This window comes from Sarcophilus harrisii, chromosome 6 (genome assembly GCF_902635505.1).
Source record: "Sarcophilus harrisii chromosome 6, mSarHar1.11, whole genome shotgun sequence".
In the NCBI taxonomy this organism is placed as follows: domain Eukaryota; kingdom Metazoa; phylum Chordata; class Mammalia; order Dasyuromorphia; family Dasyuridae; genus Sarcophilus; species Sarcophilus harrisii.
Window position 1 is genome coordinate 232,457,275 of NC_045431.1, and position 24,633 is coordinate 232,481,907.

At 45.7% G+C, this 24,633-nt stretch overlaps 2 protein-coding genes across 8 annotated transcripts in view; one reads left to right on the forward strand and one right to left on the reverse strand.

The window, feature by feature from the left end:
• Window positions 1-503: 503 nt before the first annotated feature.
• Window positions 504-12,152, reverse strand: HARBI1 (harbinger transposase derived 1). The gene is made up of 3 exons (XM_031943031.1): window positions 11,861-12,152; window positions 9,344-10,111; window positions 504-1,209 (listed from the first exon to the last, which is right to left on the reverse strand). Exons 2-3 carry the CDS (start codon window positions 10,011-10,013, stop codon window positions 833-835), a joined length of 1,047 nt encoding a protein of 348 aa, XP_031798891.1. The 5' UTR covers window positions 10,014-10,111; window positions 11,861-12,152; the 3' UTR covers window positions 504-832.
• A 286-nt stretch (window positions 12,153-12,438) lies between these two features.
• The window catches only part of ATG13 (autophagy related 13), a 31,418-nt gene continuing 19,223 nt past the window's right edge, over window positions 12,439-24,633 (forward strand). For 3 of the 7 annotated variants that reach the window (XM_031943022.1, XM_031943027.1, XM_031943028.1), the window contains exon 1: window positions 12,439-12,665. The gene's annotated coding sequence lies outside the window, so the exon portion shown is untranslated. Of the gene's footprint in view, window positions 12,666-13,018; window positions 13,310-13,353; window positions 13,442-23,141; window positions 23,516-24,633 lie in introns of those variants that run through there. The other 4 variants (XM_031943026.1, XM_031943024.1, XM_031943029.1 and 1 more) reach the window with 4 other exon arrangements.

Here is a 24,633-nt window from a genome sequence, read left to right on the forward strand (position 1 = left end):
TGGGAGAGGCCAGCAACATTCCACAATCCCCTAAGAAGGAGGTTTCCCTCATTGTTCTTTTCACCTTCTCAGCTCTTGCTTTGTGTATTAGGAAACCAGAGAGCGTGTCTCAGCCATCATAACATTAAGAACCTTGATCCACTCAGGTACCAGCTGTCCCCAAAGTGGGCAAACTTGTTTCCCTATTAGTGACTCTGAGGCTTCTATCAATGAGACTGCTTTCATAAGATTTCTTTGGGAAGAAAGGATGATCAAGCCTTTGATAGAGCCTTCTACAGAAAAGGATGGGGAAGGCAGGCCAGAGAACAAGAACATACTTGAAGCAGATGTCTGGAGACTTGCCTCAGAGTTTTAATTGAAAGGCTAGGCTACTATTGGTCTATAGTTATCCTACTTGGCAAGATTCTCTTTGCTAGGTAGAGCAGACTATTTCTTGGTCAAAATTACATTCACCTCAAGTTATATTTAAATGAAAGGGAAAATTAGAAGGACTATTTTGATAATTTAGGATAAGAAAATTTACTTTTATTAGGAATATTCTGAAAATTGATGTACAAAGGATATTGTGATTTGAATTAGCCATTAATTACTTTAGTTTTCCCTTTAACTTTGTATATGTAAAATTGAGTTCTTCCCAGCCATTTGGTTTTAATATAAATGAATTTCAAACTGGGATTCACCAGAAAGCCTCCAACTGCGGTCTTCATTTAGTTACTAAATTTGCAGGTGCATCCCATAACACACAGGCATTAACTACATACAAAGGACAAGTGTCCTTACACCAGTGGCCATGTCTGCCATGGACAAGACCAGACCCCTCCTCTGCTCCAGACTAGCTAAAGTGAGCAAGCATCAGCTCGTGGCGCACGTGCTCAGCTTCTGAGTCCAATGTCTCCATGCGCTCGTGTTCTTCCTCTGGCTGCTCCAAATGTCCCGTCACTGGAGAAGACCACACATCCATCCCGTGTTCCAGAGAAATGTTGTGGAGCACACAGCAAGCTAAAATAATGTGGCTGGCCTTTTCTGGAGAGTACTGCAGTGCTCCTTTGGATCCATCCAGACAGCGGAATCTCGACTGGATGGTCCTAAATGTCTTCTCAATTACATTATGCGTTGCAGAATGGGCCATGTTATAGCGATATTCTGCAGGGGTTCCTGGAATATGAAGTGGGGTCATGAGCCAGGTGCGAAGAAAGAAGGCACTATCACCTATATGGAAGAGAAAACATCAAAATCTTTTATCAGTGGAGTACAACCTAGAAAGGGAATTGCTGAGACGCCACCCTGAGGCCAGGTAAATAAAAGTAACAGTCTTAGGCCCGTGGTCCATGAAAAAGACCCAGAGAAGAAATTCAAGGTATACTGATATCAGGCGGGATCTCAGGGTTTGGCTGCTAATGGACTTGGGTGAAACAAAAGGAAAAAAGCTTATAATGGGTTCTAGACTTCAAGGTAATGGAAAGAAGGTAAAGCTAGCAGAAGAAAGGATCCCATGATACTGGAGAGTTTACACTTTGACAAAATTTTTTCACTCCAACTAACCATCTAATACCCAATGCTTCCACCCACAGAGTGAGTTCACAAGAAAGGTGTCTCAAGACACCTTTGGGAAGACGGCAATTCCTAAAAGTTAACATAAACACTGGATTCTGCAGAATACAACAGTATTTCTCAAATTAATTTGGCCACAGAATAACTTAAGATTTTAATCAGAATACTGATTGAACTCTGGAATATTATTTTGGGGAGTCTAGTATTTTTCCCAATAAGGGAGGAATCATAGATTTGTGTGTTATTGATGTAGACACAAGCTCCTAGATCTTATTTGATATTTTAGAAAATGAAACATTGCTACCATTCACATAATTTTCATCACATCGGGCAGGATTTGTAGACAACAGATCATTCATTTTATTCTAGGGATCAAAGGATCTTATGTGTAGTAAATGTGTTAAGGACCTCAGAGGTGACCATGTCCAATCCCATCAACTTTTCAGATGAGAATCTAAGAGACTCCGAGGGCAAGCAACACAAATAGAGCCAAATAGGTAGGAAATGGCCAAGCCAAGCTTCCAACCACAGTGCTCTCTGACTAAATTCAGCCCACTTTCCTCTACTGTATCATGGAGAAATTGAAGCATACAAAAGAAAATGAAATGCATGATCTTAGCATAAGTAGCAGAAACTAGAGCAGAACCAGGACTTCATAGGGATTCTATTCAACTGATCCATACCATTTTTATAGACCAGAAAAGTTGACAGAAATACCAAAGCACTGAAGAAGCTAAGTCGGTATGCTAGAAACAACAGATTAATAGAAAAATTAAAGTAGAGGTCAATCAAACAATACAACTAGGGCACTTGGTCTTCAGTTACTGTCCTGATAGAATGACCCAGGAAATACTTCCCCAAAAAAACACCAAAAAAAACTGGGGTACAATGACCTGATCTAACATTGCAATGACTGGATGATGCTTTTTTAATGCTTATGACTCACTGCCTCTGATGGGTGAAAGGCCACACACAGGGTCACAATCTCATGAGTCTGATATAAAGAAGCCCTTGTTGAGGCCTCCATTGTCCAACTGCTGACCCCGTGATATCTACCCATGATCCTTTTCTGTGAACATTTATGGAATGCTCGTGGAGAAATGTGCTAGGCCCTGTAACAAACATATAGAAGATGAGTTCCATTCCCTTTAGATCTTCTCTCTTGAAGAACTGGATGATTTTTAATAGTTAAATATTGCAAACTGTGAAACATAATACTACAACACCCAAGTCGGAATCCTAAATTCCAGATCAAGTAATGGTTTCATTGGCAGTTTATTTTATAAATGCATTATCATTCCTTGAAAATGTGCCCAGAGTTCTGGAAATGGGCAAATATTTTGATTCTCAATCTAAGAAAACAGCACATCAGATAGAAAAGCTCTGAAACTTTTTTGTTTGGCTATTTTTTTTCTCATGATTTATTTGTCCCTTATCCATTGCTAGAATTGCTGACGTTGACTGGGAAAAAAAAATAACCATTTTATCGCCTAATTTATCAGCCACCTAGAATTATTTTCTAATCTTTGGCTTGAAAAGAACAACCGGAAGTCTAGAATAGAGTCACAATATGTCTTCAGATTGCTAAAAGAAACTGAAAATTCACATCAATTCTTGGAGTTGGGACCCTCTGGTTCCAGAAATGCTTTAAGTGACCCCAAGATTTTCTGTCCAAATTCTGTGGCCTTTTAAAGCCGCCTTTACTGACACAATTGAAATAATCGTTAATATTGTACTTGCTCATTCTCCACCACTTCATATGTGTAATCCTGCATTTCTCTCTGAATTTACAAATTAACCCTGCATGGGATACACTACCCATTTATTAGCAGCAGCAACAGAACTCCCACTTCATCAGTCAGCAAATATTTCTTAAGCATTTACTATGTGCCAGACACTAAAAGTGACAGAGATACAAACAAAAATGGAGCAGTAGCTACCCTCTGTTAGGTTGGTCTTTTAGTGGAGATGCACAGATACAGAGGTCTCCAAGCAAAAACTAAATAACCATCCCTCTGTCCTCAGTGTTGTAGAGGAGACTCCTGGGCAGATACAGATTAGATACATCTACCACTTCTGAGTTTCTGAGACAATCAGTATCAAAAGCCAGATAGATAATAGGGAAAGGAACCTATTTGTTTATATTTATACTGATATATATTTATATAAATACTTATAAGGGCAGCTAGGTAGCGAAGTGAATAGAACACCAGTCCTGAAGTCAGGAGGACCTGAGTTCAAATATGGTCTCAGACACTAAATACTTCCTGGCTATGTAACCCTGGACTAGTCGCTTAACTCCAATTGCCTCAGGGGAAAAAAAACTATATAAATGTTTATATTTAAAGTACCTCTTTTTATAGTAGCTAAAAATCGGAAATTGAGGAAATGTCCATCTATTGAAGATAGATTGAAAAAGTTGTGGTATGTCATTGTTACGGAATACCGTTTTGCTATGAGAAATGACAAGCAGGATAATTTTGGAAAGACAAGAACTCAGTGAAGTAAACAAAACCAGAAGAATGTTGTATACAGTAATAGCAACACTATACACTGAAGGACTGTTAATGATTTAGCTCTTCTGAGTAATGCCATGTTCCAAAACAATCTCAAAGAACTCATGATGAAAATGTTATCTGCCTCCAGAGAGAGAACTGATATATAGACTGAAGCCAGGTTTCTGTCTTCCTTCTCCCTTTATTTCTTCCCTTTCTTCCCTTCTTCCTCACTGGCTCATTCCCTTTCTTTATCTTTCATATGTTTTGAGTCTTCTTGCACAAACTAATATGGAAATGTTTTACATGATTACACATGTATAATCAAAATCTGCTTACAGGAAGGAGGGGAGAGGGAGTAATAAAATTTGGAACTCAAAACTTTTTAAAAGAATGCTAAAAATTGTTTTTACGTGTAATTGGAGAAAAAATAAATAAGTTATTATTTAAGGGGAAAAAGCTGTATTATGTTTGCCAGCATGATCAGCCCAGGAAGGCCTGTGGGCAGAGCTCTTGGAAGAGCCCACTCATCAGGGTGGAGCGAAAAACCCGAGTCACAGAAATCCAGCTCACCTGTCTGGAGGAGAGGTAAAGCCAAAGCAGGAAATGAGGTCATTTGGTCTGGAGAAACAGACTCCTGAAGTCATGTACATACCCAGCCAGCGGCCTGCCCACTCCTATCTCATCCCAGATCTCAGAGTGGACAATTGCCTCCTTAATTTATCTTCTTCATAAATTGTTTTAAATATCTTGATAGCCCACTAGGTGACTCAGTAGAATTCTCAGTAGAGAGAACACAGGATGAGAAAACTTGCGTTCAAATCCAATCTCAGTTTCCCCAACCTCATTGAGTTCCAGTGAGGAAGTGTTTATTAAGGGCTGAGCCCAATGCCAGGCACACAGCAGGCACTTAATGCTTGTTCTCTCCTGCTACCCTCACAGTCCCATTCCTACACATGAGAAAACCTGCCCATTCCCTTATCATCTCTTTGGTTCTGCTTTGTGGATACAAATGCTCGTTCTTAACTAAATCCAGACTAAAAGCAAAATGTAATTTTAAAAGCTGCTCTGCACAGAGCTTCTAGTGACTCTTTGCCAAGCATGATGGCCTTTCCTCAGGCCTCATCTTTCCTGACTTCTCTGTATCCTTTGACACTGGGGAGGTGGGGTGGGGGAGGAGGGTCTCTCTCCCATCAGGGCCTCCATCTTCCAGGAGATTAGAGCTCTTACCCATGGCTATCCTCCAGGGCTCTGTATTGGCCTCTAGACCAGGTCACCTAGTGAGCTCATCAACTCATGTGGAGCCAGAGAGAGGATTCTCAATCTCCTCTAACTCTAACCTTCACTGCCTACTGGAAACCTGGCACTCGGTGCCCAGTACCCAATTAAAACTCAACATGGACGAGGCAGAAATCCCTTCCCTCACACCCTTTTCCTTCCCAACTTCCCCGTTACTATCAAGGGCACCAAGATCTACTTGTGTCACCCACATTTCTAGTGCCATCCTCAGTGTGTCACTGGAACCCACACAGTCCATCTGCTGCCAGGTCTTGCTTCTTCCTTCCCAGTACAGCTCCTAAGCATCTCTTTCTCCCCTCACACAGCCCTCACTCCTCAGGCCCGGCCAATTACAAGGAAGCTGCTAATTGGCACTTGAATCTCTGTAAGAGACCTTTCCTGGCATTCCCCTCTCTGTGCCTTCCCTCTGAGATGACCACTTATGTCCACTGTAACTAGGTAACCCAAATTCTCTGCCTCACTTCTTCCCTAGCCTTAATCACTGATTAGGGGTTACCTCAAACAAACGGAGACCTGCTGAAGACCTTAGCTTAAAAAGGCCAGGGTTTCCCATTGCATCCAGGGCCATCTTCAGGAGTCCTGATCCGTATCCTGCCATGGGACCCAGACTGTTATGGGCCGGAACTCTGTACTTGAAACAAGAATTCTTGCAAGATGTTAAGTCAGTGGAATTGATAAGACAATGATTATGAGCATGGTGCTTAATAATTCTCTAGTTCAGTAGGATTGATTTAATCTTACAACAAATAATGGTTCCCTGTGATATGATGATTAGCTTATACTCAGTATGATGAATAGATTTAATTGTAATAGAGTATTTAAGAGAGGACCTAGAGACAGACTCAGAAGGGCCAGGGTCAAACTCAGAGTGGGCTCAGAGACGGACTGGGAGAAGACAGAAGATTGGAGGCTGGAGCTCAAGCTTTCAGACTGAGACATACTTCAAGACAGAGAAACCAGGAGGACTTCAAGAAAGCTAGCCAGGGCCCCAGGCAAGGAAACTAGATTGTGAAGGAGATAATAAAGAATTTGGACTTTAACCCCTGGCTATTCTCATGATGATTACTCTGCTGAAATGAAGGCTGCTCCAAGACCTCCAAAAAACCAACCAGAACACTACATCAGATGGCTCTGGGCTCCAGAGGAGAAAGTGAGGCAGGTGGCCTTGCCCAGCCCTCCCTCACTCAAATCCACTCTCTTGCTGTCATGGCACCAGTTCCCTGACTTCATGGTCCAGAAGTGAGAAGGACAATATCTGGTACCCATGGAATGGTTTGCATGCCGTCTTCTCAGAATGTAAACTGCTTAAAAGAACTGCCTTTCTTTGTGTCCCCAGTACCTGGCAGAAACAACTTCATAAATGCTCGTAGATGATGATGGAACAAGAAAGTTGCCTAGAGCTGTGAAAAGTAACCACTCACTAGGTCACAAAGTGAAGATGAATTCGAAGTCTGAGGAGAAATCTGAACCCAGCTCAACTGGGATCCCAAGTCTACTTTTGAGCCACAAAACAAAAGTGGATCTCAGGGACACACAGGAGGGCATGCACCAAGATCCCCAGTCCACCTTGCTCATTCCCATACTTTGTGGGATCAGAAGCTGGGGCTTTTATCCCTGGCTCCCTTCTTCTTACTAAACATGTGTTTCATAGTGCCAAACCTCTTTGACTTCCTTTGCATCCTCCTACTCCATCTAATATACAGCTGCACATATAGTAGGATTGTCCCAAATATTCCTAATTTAACATTTTTATCTTATCAGCATTTGTAGTTTAAAATTATCCATGATACTATTAATGGAAATTTGGAATATCTGAATAAAGCACCAGTTTTGAAGTCGGGAGGACCTGAGTTCAAAATTTTCTGTTCTGCCTCCAAAGGGTAGCCAGACACTTCTGACATTAAACTCCCTTGTATCTGAAAATGTTTTCACTTCTTCCTTCTGATATTTTACTCCATCCAACTCTAGATGAACATTTATAGGTCCCTTAACTCTACTTCAAGCCTCAAAGTATTTCCTGGCCAAAGGAGTTTGGGAAAAAGCTATGTTGAATCATCTCTAAGATCCCTTTCAACTCTGAAACGCTCCTTTAGTTTTAATTCTATGTTATGGTTTTTGAATCCATAGTAACTCCAGATTTTCCTATCCAGGATCTGAAAGAGGATGCATTTGGAACAAAACTGGATTTAATGCTCATTTGGAATAAACATTCTTATATACTCAGCTCCAAGGCCCATCACTTGTTATTTTTAAAAACGTTTTACTGCTGCTTTTTATTTTTGTGCCATAGACATTTCTTAGTATGTCCTTTTCCCTTGAAACATTTCCTCACAACAAAGATGAATAGTTAAAAGTTTATTTCCACAGGGAAACAAAGGCTCTCCTTTAGAAGCCTTCGTCCCACAGTCAGTCACCCAACAAAGGTTCAGTGGGGATGCTCCACAGGCTGCCAGCTTGGCTCCCAAGTCCTATGACAGAAAGACACTGGGGAGCAACTAGAAAGCCAAACTAAGGGTCTGCAATGAAGATGCTGCTCCTGGGAAAAGGGCTAGCTGATTGGACAAGAAGGGAAGAGATTAAGGATGAATGGTTGAGGAGATGGTCTGGTCTAGTGAAGGTTTTTCTAAGATAGGGGAGGCTTAGGCATGTTTAAAAGCAGTCCAAAAGGAAGCAGAAAATAGGGAGAAGTTGAGGATTTAAGAGAGAGGGACATGACTGAGTGTGCATTCTGTACAAGAGAATGGGCTGAAACCAAAGGTCCATCTTGGCCTCAGCAAGGACAGCCACCTCACTGTAAGAGACTGTAAGAGATTGGGAAAGAGAGAACCAGACTGGGAGATAGAGGAGGGGTTCAAAATAAAGAGAAGAGAAGAAACTTTTGGCAAGTTCATTGAAAGGGCCTACCCAAGTGCACTCACTACTTTTAGTTTCTAGACATTCCAGGGTCTCACCCAAGTCTCTTGCCAAAATGGTTTTCCTTACGAGCATATCTGAACATTTTGCTCCCTAGACTTGGTAAACTACAAGCTCCCTCTCCTTGGGCTTTCAAAGCCCTTCACAAGCTAGCGCCAATCTAGCTTTGCAGATTCACTGGACTCCCCTCTTTGAGTCAACCAAAATGGCCTCTCGGGCCCTCACACATAACAGTTCCCCTTCCATTTCTGTGCCTTTGCATTCAGCCCCCAATGCTTGGAAGTTGGTCCCTTCTCACAGAATTCCTCTCTTCTCCATGTGCACAGTCTCCTAGAAGATGCCTTTCCTGATCCCACCCAAGCGCTAATACTCTTCGGAAGGACTTTGCTCACTCAGCCACTTTGCATTTGCCATCTTAATATTCAAAATATGTTTTCCTCATTATGATGTAAGCTCCTTTTAAGTAGAGATTATTTCACTCACTATAAATTTTTCCTCAGCACCGCCTGGCACATAGTAGGCACTTAATGTTTATGGACTAATTCAGTGATCTGTAATGTTATGGTTGTGAGTATTCTCTCTTTAGACAGAGATCAGAACAACTCTCCAATTTAATAAGTAGTCTTCAAGCTGGCCCTGGAACACAGGATTTATTTTTTACATGCCAGGAAGCATGCAAAGTACAGATATAACTGCAGTTCTCCATTTAGATGTATACCCCAATCCTAAAAAATGTTCCATCCTCCACTGTTCTGTTACTCCTACGTGAGCAATGCCTGGGCGAGAGGGGAAAACTTAAACAGCTGGAATCAAAAGCTAACCCTGACCGTTAATTTTCCTCTCCCATAGACAGCATCATCTCAGTTTTTTGAAAGACTTTTCCCTCTTGTGACAGCTCACCTAGTTTTCTACAGTCCCATGCAGAGCATACTTTAATGGAACTAGGGAATGAAACAGAGAAGTAGCACTAGTGCCTTATTAGACAAACTTATTAATGTTAGCATTTCATCTCTCTTAGTGTCTCATCCCAGTAGAAATCCAGAGGTAAAGGGGTCAGGATTTTTTAGCCCTGAGTTCAAACTTACCAAGAAGCCAGCAGCCTTTATGCATCCCCGCTTCAAACTGGCTCCTCAGAGCCGACTGCTGCAAAACAGCCCAGTCCTGCAGGCTGCCGGGCCAATGTGTCTCTACATTCAGCAGGGCCCCTCGGATATCACACACCATCAAGCAATTTAAAGAGTGCAAACCTTTACGGTTCACATAGGAGAGGTCTTCGGCATTGGGAGCCTTGATCCCTACATGGATGCAATCCACAACTCCAATCACCCCTGGCATTCCTGCTAGCCCATAGAATTCATCCTTCAGGCTCTGAAGAGAGGTCTCGTCTGCTGGGAAGTGGATGAACTGGGAGGCCCGTTCCACCAGGGCTTCTGTGACATTGGCAACACAACGGCTCATGGAGGCCTGGCTGATTCCAATGGTATCTCCCATCCGGGTCTGGAAAGAGCCGGAAGTGTAAAAGCCCAGTGCTGCAAGGATCTGGGTCTCTGGGCTGATGGCCCTGGACCGTTGAGTGGGTCGAGAAAGGCTGGCTCCCAACAGGTCCACCAAGTAGTAGATAAACTGTCGTGGAAATCCATACATGGCCATAAGGTATTCATCACTCACATCATCCAGCTTAAAGCGGTCTAAAGTTCGATGACCACGGCCATAAAGCAGGAGATCACAGTCCAGAACTGTTATTGGTATGGCCATGCTGACTTCAGTGAGCCAGCAAGAAGCTACATGAGAAATACTCGGAATTCAACAGCTAACTCTCTTTTCAAGAGTTTTAACAACTTGTCATCTTCTCTCTGTAGAGAAGAAATGGAAAGAGATTGGTAAGAGAAGTCAAAGCCTCGAAGAGCCACATTTGTGGAGTTTTTGAGGCAAAGTGGAAAGTGTCAGATGATAAGCTGGTCTTGAGTTATATGCCTCACGATGGGCTTATTTACTTCCTATTTACTCAGTTCAACCTCTGCTCTCACTTAACACTTGAGTTATTCCTCCAAAAAACAGCACAAGTCTGTTGGTTGCGATGACACAACATACGCCGATCAACTGAGGTTAATCTAGTTTCAGGGTTTATGGCTATGTTAGCCACATGGACCTCAACTTTCTCATTTGTAAAATGATCCTCTGGAATTTTTTTATAATTTTATCTACCTCCTTAAAAACATGGTATAGGATCAAGCCACTCTAAACTAGGCCCACAAAGAGCCAGAAGTCCATTAAACTGCCCGCTCCTAGGCAGCTTTTAGTGAAAAGCTGTCTTTTGTTTTTCTTTGTATGCTCAGCATTTGTTACAGTGCTGACACATGGTGTGGAGTGGGAGAGGGAAAGGGAGAAGAGAGGCATAAGCCTTTATATAGCCACTACTATTTGTGCTAGGCACTGTGCTAAGCTCTTTACTGATCCTCAAAACAATCCAGCAAGGTGGTTTTTATCTCTATTTTGTTGTTATTCCTATTTTGCAGTTGAGGAAACTGAGGCAAACACAGATTAAAGTGATGCTCAGGAATGAGCCAAACAGTGGGCACTTAATAAATGCTTACCATCTGATATCAGCAACTGCAAAATCAAAACTGACATAAAGGCTGGGATGGAAGATCCTTTTCTGTCCCCTCCCAGATCCTCTATTTAGGGGGAGACCAGGACAGATAGCTCATCACCGCTGGACTTGGCCATCATCATCTCCCCAAGCTCCATGTCTTCTGCTCTGAGTCTCAGAGCCCCTTTCAGCCATTTCTGAGTTCTCTGCCCTCATTACCCTGTGAGCTGAGGGGGATGTGTGTGTGTGTGTGTGTGCGTGTGCCACCTTTTCTCAGCATCCCTAGCATTTAACCCAAGACCTGGCCCCCAACTGGAGCCTCTGCACATCTCTCTTGGGCTACCTCATCGGCATTTACATAGCGCTGTATACAAAGGTGTGAAAAGCGCTTTTTCATGTGGGACCTTACTGGATCCTCACAAGCGCCATGAGAGGCGGGGAAACGGTGACTGGCTCAGGGTCACACAGCTCCATCCATCATTAGGATGAGGCAGCTGGAGACGGTCCACACGTGGCATTCAATCTCTCCCGGCAGGCATTTATTATGCCTTTGCTGTGTGCACGGCCTGTCCTTGCTGTCCAGGAGCTCCGTCCATCCCATCGAAACAGAGGCTCAGAAAGAAGGTCCTCGGGGCAGCAGCGAGTCCTGGTGACCTGCCTACTCAGGGCCAAACGCTGGCCAACGCTGCTCCCCGCGGGGAACCTGCAGTCTCAATGGAGGGAAGGGAGCAAAGGGGGCGTACCTAGTGCCCGGCCCCCGGACAGGGCCTGGGTTCGGATGCAACCTCTGGAGCCCTGGAAGGGGCGGGCAGCCGGAGGGAGGGGTGGGGGCTGGGCAAGCCCCACATGTCGGGCCCCCCCAAAGGGGCATTAGCCCACCCCAAGCAGGTCCTGCCCCGAGGGGCTCCTCCGTCGGGGGCCTTCAAGGCCCGCTCCAGCACCCGCCCTTCCGCCCTGCCCCGGCCGAGGACCCCCCCCCTCCGCACGCCCACTCCCTCCGCTCCGGCCTCACCCCCAGCCCCAGAGAGGCGCCGCGCTCCGAGGCCGCCCCCGCGGAACCCGCGCCGCTCTCTCCGCCGGGCCCCCGAGCGCGGCCGCCGAGCCTAGGCCGACTGGGCCGCGCAACCGCCCCGCACGCCGGGCCGGGCCCGCGCCGACTGCGTACAGGTTCCGCCGCTCCATGAGCCGCGCTGCGCCGACTTCGCAGCCTTCCCACCGCCCGGGGGCGACCGAGCGTCACCCAGAAAAGTCACGTCATCTCCAGCGCAGCATCCCCCGCTCAGGCTGCCCCGCCTCCTTGCCCCTTCCCCCGCCCCTGCGCCGGCCTCTGATGGTCCCCATAGTCTTTGATTTCTGCCAGGCAGATTCCACGCAGCCGCCGGCTTCCATTTCCCCTCCGACCATCGTTTCTCCGTTTTCTTCCCCGTCCAGAGTTTCACCATCGGCTACGGGAGATTTGTAGCAGAAGAAGCTTGAACTTCAGGAGGATTCCGGACCTCGAAAGGAGGAATGGAGGCTCTGGGGCGGGGAGCGAAAGTGCGGATGCGGATGGACTCCGAGTTTTTCCTGCGTCTTCCCCTCCCCCCTCCTCCAGCGAAGCGGATGAAAACAAACAGCAGCGATGGCGGCGCCAGGAGCCGGGAGGCCGCGGGGCCGGAGCCGGAGCCGGAGCCGCGCGTGAGAGTGGGCCAGACCCCTACGAGACGCGGAGGCTGAGCAGCACGGGCGGCCGGCCCTGAGCCGAGGCCGCGCAGAGCCCCGCGGCCCGTCCGAAGGAGGCGCCCCGGGCCCCGGCATGCGAGCCCCGAGCCCCGCAGGTACGGCCGGCCCCGAGGGAACGCAGGGCCCCCAGGGGTGCAGCCCTCCCGCCCCCAGGCTCGCGAGCAGGCAAACCGAGGGGGGGGCCGGCCTCGGGGAGGAAGGGCCCTTCTCCGGCCCCGGCCCCGAGGAGGCGGCTTCCCAGGCTCCGGGCCGCGAGGAAGGACGCTGCAGAAAGGGGCGGCCCCGCGGCGACGGCAGCCCTTGTCCGGGGCCCGGCAGTGGCGTCCCAGAGGAGGGGGAGGGGCGGCTGGGGAGCCCGCGCGGGTCCGTCTCGGGCCTTGCTGCCCCGGGGCTGGCGGCCCGGCGCCAAGCCCCGGCTCCTCGGCCTGCTTCCCACGGGCCGGGCCCCTCCTGGGCCGGGCCCCTCCTGGGCCGTCCCCCTCCTGGGCCGTCCCCCTCCTGGGCCGTCCCCGGGGACCGGCCCGCGTCGGCAGCTCCGCCCGAGGGGGCCCCCGCAGCCCGGGGCACCGCAGCGAGTGCCTGAGAGCGGCCGGCCGGCGGGCTAAGGGCTTCTGGGCGCTCTGCTGAGTCGGCTGCGGGTCACCTCCCACAGCAGGAAGCTCCTTCTCCTCTCCCGGCCGTCCCTTCACGCTCCCCTCCGCCGAAACCAAAGAAGCGCGTCTGCTCGCTGTGCGAGATGGTGGGTAGCGTGCGGCCGCGGGCACGGAGAGACCTCAGTTCGAATCCCGCCTCTGCCCTTGCCTAGCCACGAACAAATCGCCGAGCCTCACTTTCCGGGCCGTGAACGCCTGCGGAGCCGTCCCGGCCTCCGGTAAAAGGACGGGCACCTTCCGTTAGATCCCCTCCTGCAGTGCGGCCGGTGTCCCAGCCCTCGGGGTGGTGCGCGAAGAGCTGGCAGACCCGCCTCCGTGACCCTGGGCGCTCCCTGCAGGCCAGAACTCGCAGAGAAAGGGCTGGCCTGCGTTTGGTTAGGAGTTTGCCCCCTGGGGACCCAAACCCCATGAGACCACAGCATCCCAGCACCCCTTGGTGCCAGGCCCGCGGCCTCAGACTGGGCATCCAAAGGCAAATGCCAGTGCCTGCCCCGGGTGTAGCCCCACTCCCGGGAGAGAAGCTCCCTCCGGAGGCCGGCAGGCTTTACTCTCGGGGCGACCCCTAGCAAGCGCTGCCCCAGAGTCCTGGTCTCACGGCCGACTTAGTGCTGGAAGGGAGTCAAGTGGGCCAATCTTCCCCCCCCTTTTGTTGTTTTCGTTTTGTTTTTGCTGTCGACGAGTGGAGCGACTTTTCAGAGGTGAATTCTGGGAGCAAGTGACAGAACTGGGCCCCATCCCATTTCTCATTCTGAATTTGCTTCTTTGCACTGTCACTTTTTGCCATGCGTTGTTTTTATTCAGCTAGAGTTTTTTCATTTCTCTTTGCTTTTGGAACAGTAGGACCTTTGTAACGGTGCGCTAGATTGACAAGTGGTTGTTAGAGTGGCGTGAATGTGAGATGGATGCTCAGTGTATAGACCAGAAGGCTAGAATAGACTAGAATGGTTCATATACTAGTCTTCTTACTGATGGATGTTAACTTAGAGGCACCCCATTTCTAAGTAGCTTAGACAGCAGGCACTCTTTCTTCTGGTTTTCCACGCAACTAAAAAATGAAAGTTCAGTTCAGCAAACAAGTACCTATTTATTCTGGGAAAGGCCCTGTGCTGACTGAGCCCTGGAGATAACAAGGGAACAATCTCTGCTTTCATGAAGTTCTTCCAGGACATTCTATTTGGGGACTACAATAAGTACAAAGATAGTTATGTAGTTATGGTCTCCACAACACTTTGTGACTACAGAAAAAAGAAATGTGCAAGGCTAATAAAGGGGCGCGTCCAATTTAGGTTTGATAAAGTCACAAAACTTTATGCTTTGATTTCTTTTTTCATAGGTATTTAGGTTCCCCCGTTCCCCCCCAGTGTGATTATTTGAATTCAAGTAAGCCAGTCCCATGAACCCATGGATATTCTGAAATAAGATCATCAAGTTTTGGGGGGGGGGAGGGGGAGGGTTAAATTAAATCCCAAAAGACTAAGAGCTCTTTGGGCTGTACCCTCCAGGATGACTCTTGTTTGGAAAGCCAGTTCTTTATCCAGGGATTCACAGGGAATAAAAACATCCTTAACTCTGCAGACCTGTATTTTCCCTTTCTCATCTTCTTAATGGGTACATTTGGTAATAGTCCTGTAATTGGTTTACAGAACAAAGTGAAGAATGCCCTGCCAATGCACTGGACAATAATAGAATACTTTATTGGATCATGATCGTGATTTTTTTAGAGTTTTGCTCTTATTTCATGAAAAGCTTTGGGGGTTTTTTGAGGAGGAGGTTGGCTGGGGTAAAGGGGTAGGGAAAAGCAGTCTGGAGCTATGATTCTGTTGTTATAATTGCTAATCTTTGAAAGTTGTCTGTATAAAACACTGGAAAGTGAAATGACTTTCACACAACTGGTTTGTATTAGGCAGACCTTGAATCCAAGTCCTCAGTGCTTTTGAATTTTTGTCTTTTGAAAAGAGGCCCTTAAGTGTGGAATTTCAATAATCATAGAATGAATTGTCTGCACACCAAATGTTTGTGTGTTTTGGAGTTTCCTTTTAAAACTAGATGTCTGAGTCTTTGAACAGAACTGAAGCAATTGCCTTCATAATAGCATTTTGAAACATCAGTGTCCCTCTAGAAGCATACAAGTACCTATTATGTGCTGGATCCTGCTAGATGGACTGATAGAAATAAAATGACCCCCACCTTTAAGAATCTCACATTTCAAAGGGAATTATTTGTCCACCAAAAAGGTGGACACAGTGAGTAGAGCACTGGGCCTTGAATCAGGAAGACCTGAGTTCAGAGGCAGCCTTAGGCACTTAAGCTCTGTGACTGTGGGCAAATCACTTAACCCTGTTTTAATTCAGTTACTTTATCTGTAAAATGAGCTAAACAACTGGCAAAATGGCAAAACAGCTCCATTGTCTTTGCCAAGAATACCCCCAAACCTGACTGAAAACAACTAAATGGTTGGACCCCTGCTTTAGGAGGCAAAGTAATCATAATCGGTTAGTCACTAAAACATAACTTTTCAAATTTTACATTGTTATAGAGATTGGAGGAAGTTTATGTTATCTAGAAGTTGGGGAGGGGGGGAATAGAAATTAATAGAATTAAAAATTCTATTCTTAATAGAAAAGAGGTGTATAGATTAGATTTTCAAGTGTTAATATAGCTTTTGAAATTGCTTCTTTACTATTGATTGTTTTACAAAATGATGTTCATGTAACCTTGGTTTCCCCTGAAAAAAATAGCTATAACCCTCCCAATTAGAGCTCTCCTTAGGCACAGAGGGAGGGAAAAGGGGTCCAAATCAGAGAAAGGGGGAGGAGAGAAGGGAGGGAAAGCTTCAGAGCCTAGGGCAGTATCGTCTTTTTTGGAAGCTACTAGCTGGCGAGTATTTTTCTTTGGGAATGTTCATTTCTTCCCTTTTTATTCATATGTATGTAGAATAACCATGATAATTACAGACTTTGTAGCGTTTTGTAAACCTTCAAGCCACAGCCCTGTTTAAGTAGCTGCAGTTGGTACCGTAACACTTTACAGAGTAGGAAACTGAGGCAGTCCATGGGGGTCATGAGGATAGAGTTCGAGGAAGGTTTCCCCTGACTCTTCAAATCCATCACATTTCCCATGACCCAAGGATCAGCAATGAGTTCTGTTTGGGAATGTGTTCAGTCTGAATTGATGTCCAGACATCTAAGTGAGATTGTGGGAGTGCAGGGCTGTCTATATTTGGATGATGCAGGATGCCCTCTAGTAACCAGAGAGTCTGGGAGAGCTTTGGGATCTGCTCCTCCCTATTAGCATGGGGAGAGGAGATGAGCCAGAAAGGAGATAAGCCACTAAACCTCATCTTTCCTCTGAAACTGCTCCTTCCTAAAGTTGCTCATCTTTCCCATGTGGCTGATTTAGCACCAAATTCTGGGATCCGGTCATGTGAAGAATTCACAATGGCAAAAGGCAAGTTTATTTAGGGGAGAAGATAAGAGGTACAATAGTAATGGTAATCATGAAATAGAGTGGGTTCCTCAGTGGAACTCAACAGTTACCGGCAGAAAGCTGGCAGGCTAAATCCTGAAAGGGACTTGGCCCCCTAAAAGTTAGCTGTGAAAAGTGGGGTTAGGAGAGAGCCCCCGTGGCTTGGGGGAGGGGGGAAAGACACCAGGAGCCGAGTGCCAGTGTACACTGACTCCAAGGAGGGCAGCGAGAAGGGTGTGGGCCAAAAGTAGATTTTAATTAAGGGAAATTTTAACCCTACATTCAGGGTTGTGACAGGATTCCTGACAGGACTGGCGAGACTGCCCAAGACCCCAAGGAAGGGTTTGACTTCCTCTCCTCCAAGGGGAGGTGGAGCTAGACTGATCTCATCAGCTTTTTCCAGCCTGCCCCAGGTTATTCAGGTTCTCTCTGCCCAACACACCCACCATTCAGGACCCTCATCCAATGGCATCTCTAGGTCTCTTCTGGACCCTTTCTGAATTTCCAGGTGTGGTTTTACTTGGGTTATATCTCATCAGTTCCCACTGATTCAGTTCTCTCTTTGCTGAGGAGTTTCAAATCTTCTAATTCAGCCCAGATCTTTCTGGCGACTTCTAGACTCTCCAGCTTATTGAGCATTCCAGACCTAAATTCAGCGTGTCCAGGAGCAGCAAGCTAGTCCAAGTATAGAGCGCTGGCCCCGAGTTCAAGTTCAGTCTCAAGACGCTAGCTGTGTGACCTTGGTAAGTCCCTTAACCCCCATTGCCTCATAAACAAATGAAAGGAACTAAACCAATTCATTCAGCCTATTCAAAGCCAGGAAGGTCCTGGCTTCCTTTCAGTCACCCCAGTCTCAAAACTAGGTGTCATCCTCAACTCCTTCTCCCTGCACAACCTCAGATTTTTTGCCAAGGCCTATCAGGTTATAACATGCCCTTTTGTCCTCTCTGATACTTCTACCACTCTACTGTTGGCCTTTATTCCCTGAATAACTGGACTGTTCCAACAGCCTTCCTGCAGACTCCTCTGTTCTGTCCTCCCCTCAGCTCCCTGACATTGCCACAGCCAACTTTGCAGTCTTGTTTAACCTTCAGAGACCCTCCCCTCTCAGTGACCCATGACACCAGCCTGACTCACTTAAGACCTCCATGCCATGGCTCCATGGGTTGTTTATTTCTGCTTAAACATAACAAACTTAAAAATTTTCAAATACATCAAGGTTGTCACACAGAAAAGAGATTACTTAATCATTGTTTCTAAGGGCAGAACTAGAACTAAAGTAAAATTACAAAATTTCAACTTAATTGAATTGCCAACTGGCTTGCCAAGGTACCCTATTAATTTCAGTTAGGCTACTTTTCTTGATATTTCTCCCCATTAATTCCCTTGATGTGTTGTACTTCCAGATGAATTTTGTTGTTTTTTCTAACTCTACAAAATAACTTTTGGTAATAAGTAAACTAATTTAAGTAGAATTGTCATTTTTATTATGCTGACTACTTCATGAGATTATCAAAAGGGTCCATGATCCCAAAAGGCACCCCTGCTCTAGCTTTTCTATCTGCTTACCCAGTGCTTAGGGAACCTATTACCAATGTGACTTTGGGCAAGTCATTTAGCCTCTCAGGATGTGAATTTCCTCATCTATATAATAAAAGGGTTAGACATGATGGCTTCTGTATTAAAGTTTCAACCTCACACCTATGGATCTTATTAGTACCCAGATTGTATCCAGTCATTCCTGAGACTTGGAGTCAGCTTTGCAAAAGAGAAATCTATATTTAAAAAAGAGAAAGAGAAACATCTTTTATTATGGCTCGTCTTAATTCACGTAAGAGAAATCTCAGAGCCTTTTAAAATAAAACTGAAGTCCAGGACAGAGTTGTAAAGAATGCAACCAGGTAGATCAGTGAAATGTTCGGGGGAAGGAGGGGAGCAATGATCTTCAGGCTTCTGCAGGAAGAACAAAAGGATCAGTGATGATTCCCAAGAGAATTACTTTGCTAAGATAAGTGGAAATATTTTTTTGAATGTTCTTAGACTTGGTATATCTAACTTTGCCAAGTGACTCCTACAGGATGTGTGAGATGAAAGATTCAAGAAGCCTTTTTTGATCCCTTCATTGGAATGCCTTCCCTCTATTGGTTATTGTCACTTTTTTCTGTCTTGTACATGGTGGTTTTCATGTTGTGAGGGTAGAGACTCATAATAAAACGTTTGCTGACTGATTAGTAAGAGAACCAGATAAGCTTCCACTTTGACACCTCTTTCTTGTCACTTGTACCTTTTCCTTTCTTTGCATGGAAGTTTTTGATTTGTTAGCCTGGAAATATTCATTTTCAAAGGGAAAAGTCACATCACATTGAGGTTTCCATTGGTGATACAGTTGCTAGTCTTGTGAGATAAATATGAATCTGTCACCATCTCCTTGAAAAATGCCTTTCTGAATGGTGTGGCCCTGGCCAAATCCCAGCTCTCTCCATAAAAATGAGCAGGTTATACTAGATCTGGGTGGGGATGTCCGACTGGAGGGCCCCAAAAACCATTTGCCAAGGTGCCTGAGGGCAGTGAGCTGAAGGCCACAGCACCCGACTGCAGCTTCTGTACACGGATGATTTAGGGTGGTCCTTGAGTGGCCATATAACCATCCAATGCCCTTGGCAGGAAAAGGTCCCCCCACCCTCAGGTAGATGACCTCCAGAGTTCTCCCCTTGGCCCAGTAATGGAAATCCTGAGAGCTTGCCTTCCCATAGTCTCAGAAGGTCGGCCGAGCCCTTTTGGATGTGTTAGTCCCAGGTGATGGGTGCTTCTGTCCCTTTTTACAAATGAGGAAACCAAGGCTGAGGTAGAAGGACTCACCCCCAGTTACCCCAACAGCAACTAGCTGAGGTCCTCCTGGGATGAGCCCAGCACTCCCCTGTCCCCTTGCTCGCCTTGGCTTCTGTGCTTCTGTCCTTGATTCCCTGTCTGTGTTGCTGCTATCCCGGCCTTGTCCCTTCACCACCTCCCACCCACAGCCCTTTGCACCAAACTGATCTTTTCAACATTTTGACTCCTAGTACACCGCAGGTAACATTTTCCCCTCTGTCCCCTGTGTGCAAGATACAAGTTGAAGAGCAGGAGACCCACTTTTTCTCCTCCCTTTTTCCAGGCCGGTGCTCATGCTGCAGTGCTTTCTGCCACTTGGCCCAACTGACTGCCACCCATTGTTAAAGCTTCAACCCAGCTCCATTGCTTCCAGGAACTCTTTCAAACTAAGTGAAATCCCTCTTGGACTCAATTTTCACCATTTTCTATTTCATGCTTTTCTGTCTCCCAAACTGAGTGAGTTTTTGAATTCAGGGAACCATGTGTTATACAATGTATTTAATTCCCCCATAGTACTTTGCTGTGTTGAGTACATAAGGATCACTTAGCAGACATTTAACACCTGCTATAAACAAAGGGCTGTGCTCCATAAATACTATTGTTTAATTGGGGAAGGAATTTTTAATTGATGAGCTTGTGAACCAGTGGCTGGAAAATTTCCTTCTGTCAAAGGTCACACCCACAGGAAAACAGGCTGTGCATAAATCAAAAGGCAGGTGCCAGACTTTGGGTTTTTTGAGGGAGAAATATAAAACTTCCAGCTCAGAAAACTATTCACTATAGTCAACAAATTGACTTTATTTCCACCTGATGGCTGTGGGCACGTAGGGCCCTGCCTGGGCCTTGGCCTCCTTTGTATGGCATAGTTGGCAGAGTCCTGCTTTCATGTCTTTGGCACCTAATGCTTTGCCCAGGATAATGGCAGCCCCCAGCCCCATGACAGTCTGCCTAGATTCTGTTTTTACTTTCAGAATTTCAAACTCATTTAGCCTCTCTAATGCAATTCTAAATTAAATGTTTAAATTTTCATTAATGAGCTACTTACCATCCCCACTAGGGCGAGCATTCTGAGAAGTCTGTACAATTTTCGCCAGTGGCGAAACAAGGAAAAGAGCGGTGGATTTGGAGTCAGAGACCCCCTTTAACCACCTCAACTGGTGGTTTAACTCAGCAATCTGGTAGTTCTCTGTCGACGAGTGAAGTAAGCCAGCTGCACAGCCCGGGTGGTCCATGGTGGTCTGACCATATCTCATTTGGCACATTTCCTTTTTTTACCCATGTGTATACGGACACACAGGAAATTGTCACAAATTACTTTTTCTTATGGAGCCTTTTTTTTTTTTTTTTTTTTTTTTAGTTAGCTCTTCACAATAAATAGCTTTACACAATAGTGTAAAGATTAGCAGCGAGCTGCCAGTTTGTAAAAGTAAATCCTTTTCCCTCAGTCAGTAACAAGAGGCCTTAAAATCCAGCAAGATGCACTACTAAAGCAGGGTGCAGCTATTGCCTTGAAATACTTCTGTCCTTAAACCTGTGATTTAATCTGGATAGGTGCTCCCTCAGAATTGATTGCAAAGTTAATAATTCATTAGATGGCTTTAGTACAGTTTGCAAGGCGCCCAAATTCATGACCCTGCAGTCGGCTTCATGATGAGCCCTTTTGAGCTCTATTGAGACTGTTCCTGTATGCCAGTGTGCACAGTCTGTTGCAGCACTGACCATGGCACCTTGCCAGCTTGAACCTCTCATGCTTGTGTTCCTGGCATAGGCTCTGAGAAGCCCTGGTCACCTTCCCATCCCCGTGAGCCGTTGGAATGGGCTGGAAGTGGAGAGGTTATGGGAGCCAAACAAGGATAGCCTGTTTTATTTTTTCATATGTTTGATCTCAAGGGAATTTTTATCCAGTTTGTCTGTATATGACCTTTGACGATTTGGCATCCTGTGAGATTTCTGTTTATCGAGAGGATGATGTAATCAAGATACAGTCTGGGGCTAATGGGAAGTTTTATTTGGGGGCACCAATAACCACCCAAAAGTGGAAATGAGCTTTGGAAATGAGTACATTTTTATGAAGAAAGGCACCAAGACCGACTTTATTTAATTTAAGTTCAATATTAATTAACCTCTCAGTCTGGAAAGTGGTTAGGTGGTAACTTAGGGCAAATAGATGAGGTTGAGGCTTAAAGGAACATAGACAACATTAATGGAAGCATTGTGACATGGCACAACTTGCACATATATTGAGCCTAAAGAAGTCATTGCAGAAAAAGTGAGATTTTAAAAAGATAACCATATAATGGAGGGAGCTACTTTTCTCTTATGTTGCTATAATTATTACATGGTAATTGGCTTGTGTCCCTAATTTTTTTTTTAAAGGCTATAGGTATCCCAAATGAGATTATAGAGTCAATTTGTTATCCGGAAAAGGGAAAGGAGATTGAAGTACTTGGAGGAAAGTTTAACCACATGATCAAGAGAGTGAGATTTTCAGATACAAAGGACAAAAGCCTGACTTCCAACAATGCCCTGTACCCCAAGTGTTGCTTCTGAGTTGATTCCTCAAGCTGCCTGTGCTTAGTACCTAGGATTCAGGCTCCTAACCAGCTAAGACTGGGCTCTGTCATCATCACACCTCATCCCTGTTTTACAGGGACTTTCTGGTGGGGATCATCCTTGGAGGAGGCTCATGGGCTCCCAAGTCTTCTCTTCTCCAGGCTAAATAGTCTCAGTTTCTTCCACTGCTTCTCAGAACCTGATTATGTTCCTGTGGATATTTTCCATTTTATCCATGTCTTTGCAGGAAAGTTTACCTCATGATCAGTGACATACCACACTCTATGATGTCCCAAATATAGTGCTTAGGATGCGATGTGTCAGCACACAATACAGAGGGATTGTCACCTCTTCTCTCCTGAGAGTTCTGCCTTTCTGAAAGCACCTCAGAGATACATTATCCTGCAGGATCATTGAGTTTTTACAGGCCCATGGGTCTTTAGCAGAAAAACTATTTTCCAAGCCTTCCTCCCTCCCATATTGAGGCATTTTCCTTTTGAATGCAACTGTAAGATTTTGCATTTATCCTTACTGTATTTCATCTCACTAAGTTCATCCCAGTGCTAAGAGTTCATAAAGGTTTTTTTGCATCCTAACTGTCATCTAGTGTCATCTAGCTCTTTCGTGTCATAGCTAAATTTTATGACATCTATGTTTCTATCCAAGCCATTAAGAAAAATGTTAAATAGTATAGGGACAAGCACATTTCTGGGAGATTCGCACTTTGCCATTGAACCACGAATAACTACTTTGAGATTCCTGCTAGCCAGCCGGTTTGGAAGCCATCTAATTATATTATCACTTCTATTCTAGAGTATGTCTCTTCATATTATTTACAGGAACAGTGTGAGATGCTTTATTGGAAACTTTGTTAAAACTCAAGAGATTTAGATCTGTAGTGCCTCAGCCTAATCTACTATTAACATCTCAAAAAAAGGAAATAAACTTACTCTAGTCTGCCCTCAAGGAAACTTAATCTTGGAAGCTCTAATTTTTGAATGGTAAAACCAAAAAAAGATGATGGGGTCTGGGTGGAACTTATTCCACCTATTCTGAAAGATAAAAAGGAAGAGGTACAATATTCCCAACATGGCGGAGAGCCTGTGTGGAGGCAGCCCAGTTTGAAACATTTGTATGGTGAGAGATGTCACATGAAAGTCTGCCAGACTTGACTGGAATCAAATTGGGAAGGGCATGAAATGCCAGACAGGGGAGTTGACAGGTAATGAGGAGCCATGGAAGCATTGTGAGGAAGGGTGTGACATAGAGCAGAGTAGACAGGGCTGGGCTGGACTGGGATTCAGGAGGGTTTCAGTCATTCCCGCCTCAGATGCTTAATGTCCTGGGCCCCCTGGGCAGACTTGTGAGGGTCCAGGGGGATGTTATTCCTCAAGTCCTTTCTAAATGTGAGCTGTGGTTATCATCATCCTTATTATTATTGGAGAGCGAATGGGGAAAACAAACTGGAGCCAGGCTAGTTTGTGCTTGCTTGTTTTGTGAAGTCATGTATCTAAATATAAATCGGTGTGACTGCTCAGTGTGCTAGTGGTCTGAGGATCCTTATAATAATAAGTGCACAGCCCTTCAGAAGGCCCAGGGCCCTCATTTGGGAATCACTGGCTCAGACGTCCTTCAGGAAGTTGGGGACATATCCTCCTTGGAGGATTTGTGGAAGGATGTAAACAGTGACACAGGATGAAAATGTCTATGCGATTGTGATCGGCCCAGGTAGGAGAACACTACCCTTGAAATAAGAGGCGCTGATGAAGGAAAGAACCTCGGGTTACACGTGAGGCAGCAGCTCGTCAGAGAAGGGGGCAGCATGTCCAGCCTTCAGTTTGCGCTTGCCCCAGACTACAAATTGGCTCTCAGAGGGAAGGATGGCCTTTCCGCAGGGGCTCCCAGTGGTGCCTTACAAATGTAAAAAGCCCGAGGGAATGGGGTCACCTTTGAAAGCCCAGTCCCACCTCTGGGCCCAGTCCACCAAGGAGCCTACCTGGAGCTTTCCAGGCTCCTCCTCCCTTTGTCCCAGGGAGAGCCATATGTCCTAAGTGGAATATGGAAACTGCATGAAGAGCTGCAGCTGCCAGTAGAAAAGTGAAGGCCGTCTGGGTCCTCTCAGAGCTGACCTAGCAGGAGGCATAATGGGGAGCCGTGATCAAGAAGAGGTCCTTTGGTTGGAATGGCAAGTGGGAGCTATAGAAGATTAGAACTTTTTTTTCAGGCGCACAGTTGATTATTGGTGGTGGGGGGAGACAGTGCAGGGAAGTTGGTAAGAAGATGGCTGGGAGTAGGGGAGTAAGACAAAGCCTTATTGGGGCTCCCTGCCCGAGGCATTGGTAAAAGTGACACAGGATTTGTCGGGGCCGCACTGTAGAAATTCTCCTTTGATTTCCATCTCATTTTAGGTGTTTCCAAACCCTGAGATAAAGCTAAAAAGAGAGAGGGGTCAAGAATTTTAATCAGTCACCTCACCCTTCTTTAACCTTTTCCTATGAATACTCTTAGACTTCCGCCTTAAAAC

Excerpts from the sequence above, each read along its gene's own strand:
- HARBI1 (XM_031943031.1), bottom strand. The coding sequence starts at position 10,013 with ATGGCCATACCAATAACAGTTCTGGACTGTGATCTCCTGCTTTATGGC. Across the intron at positions 1,210-9,343 it reads TAAAGGCTGCTGGCTTCTTG|GTGATAGTGCCTTCTTTCTT; the intron begins GTAAGTTTGAAC and ends TCTTCCATATAG.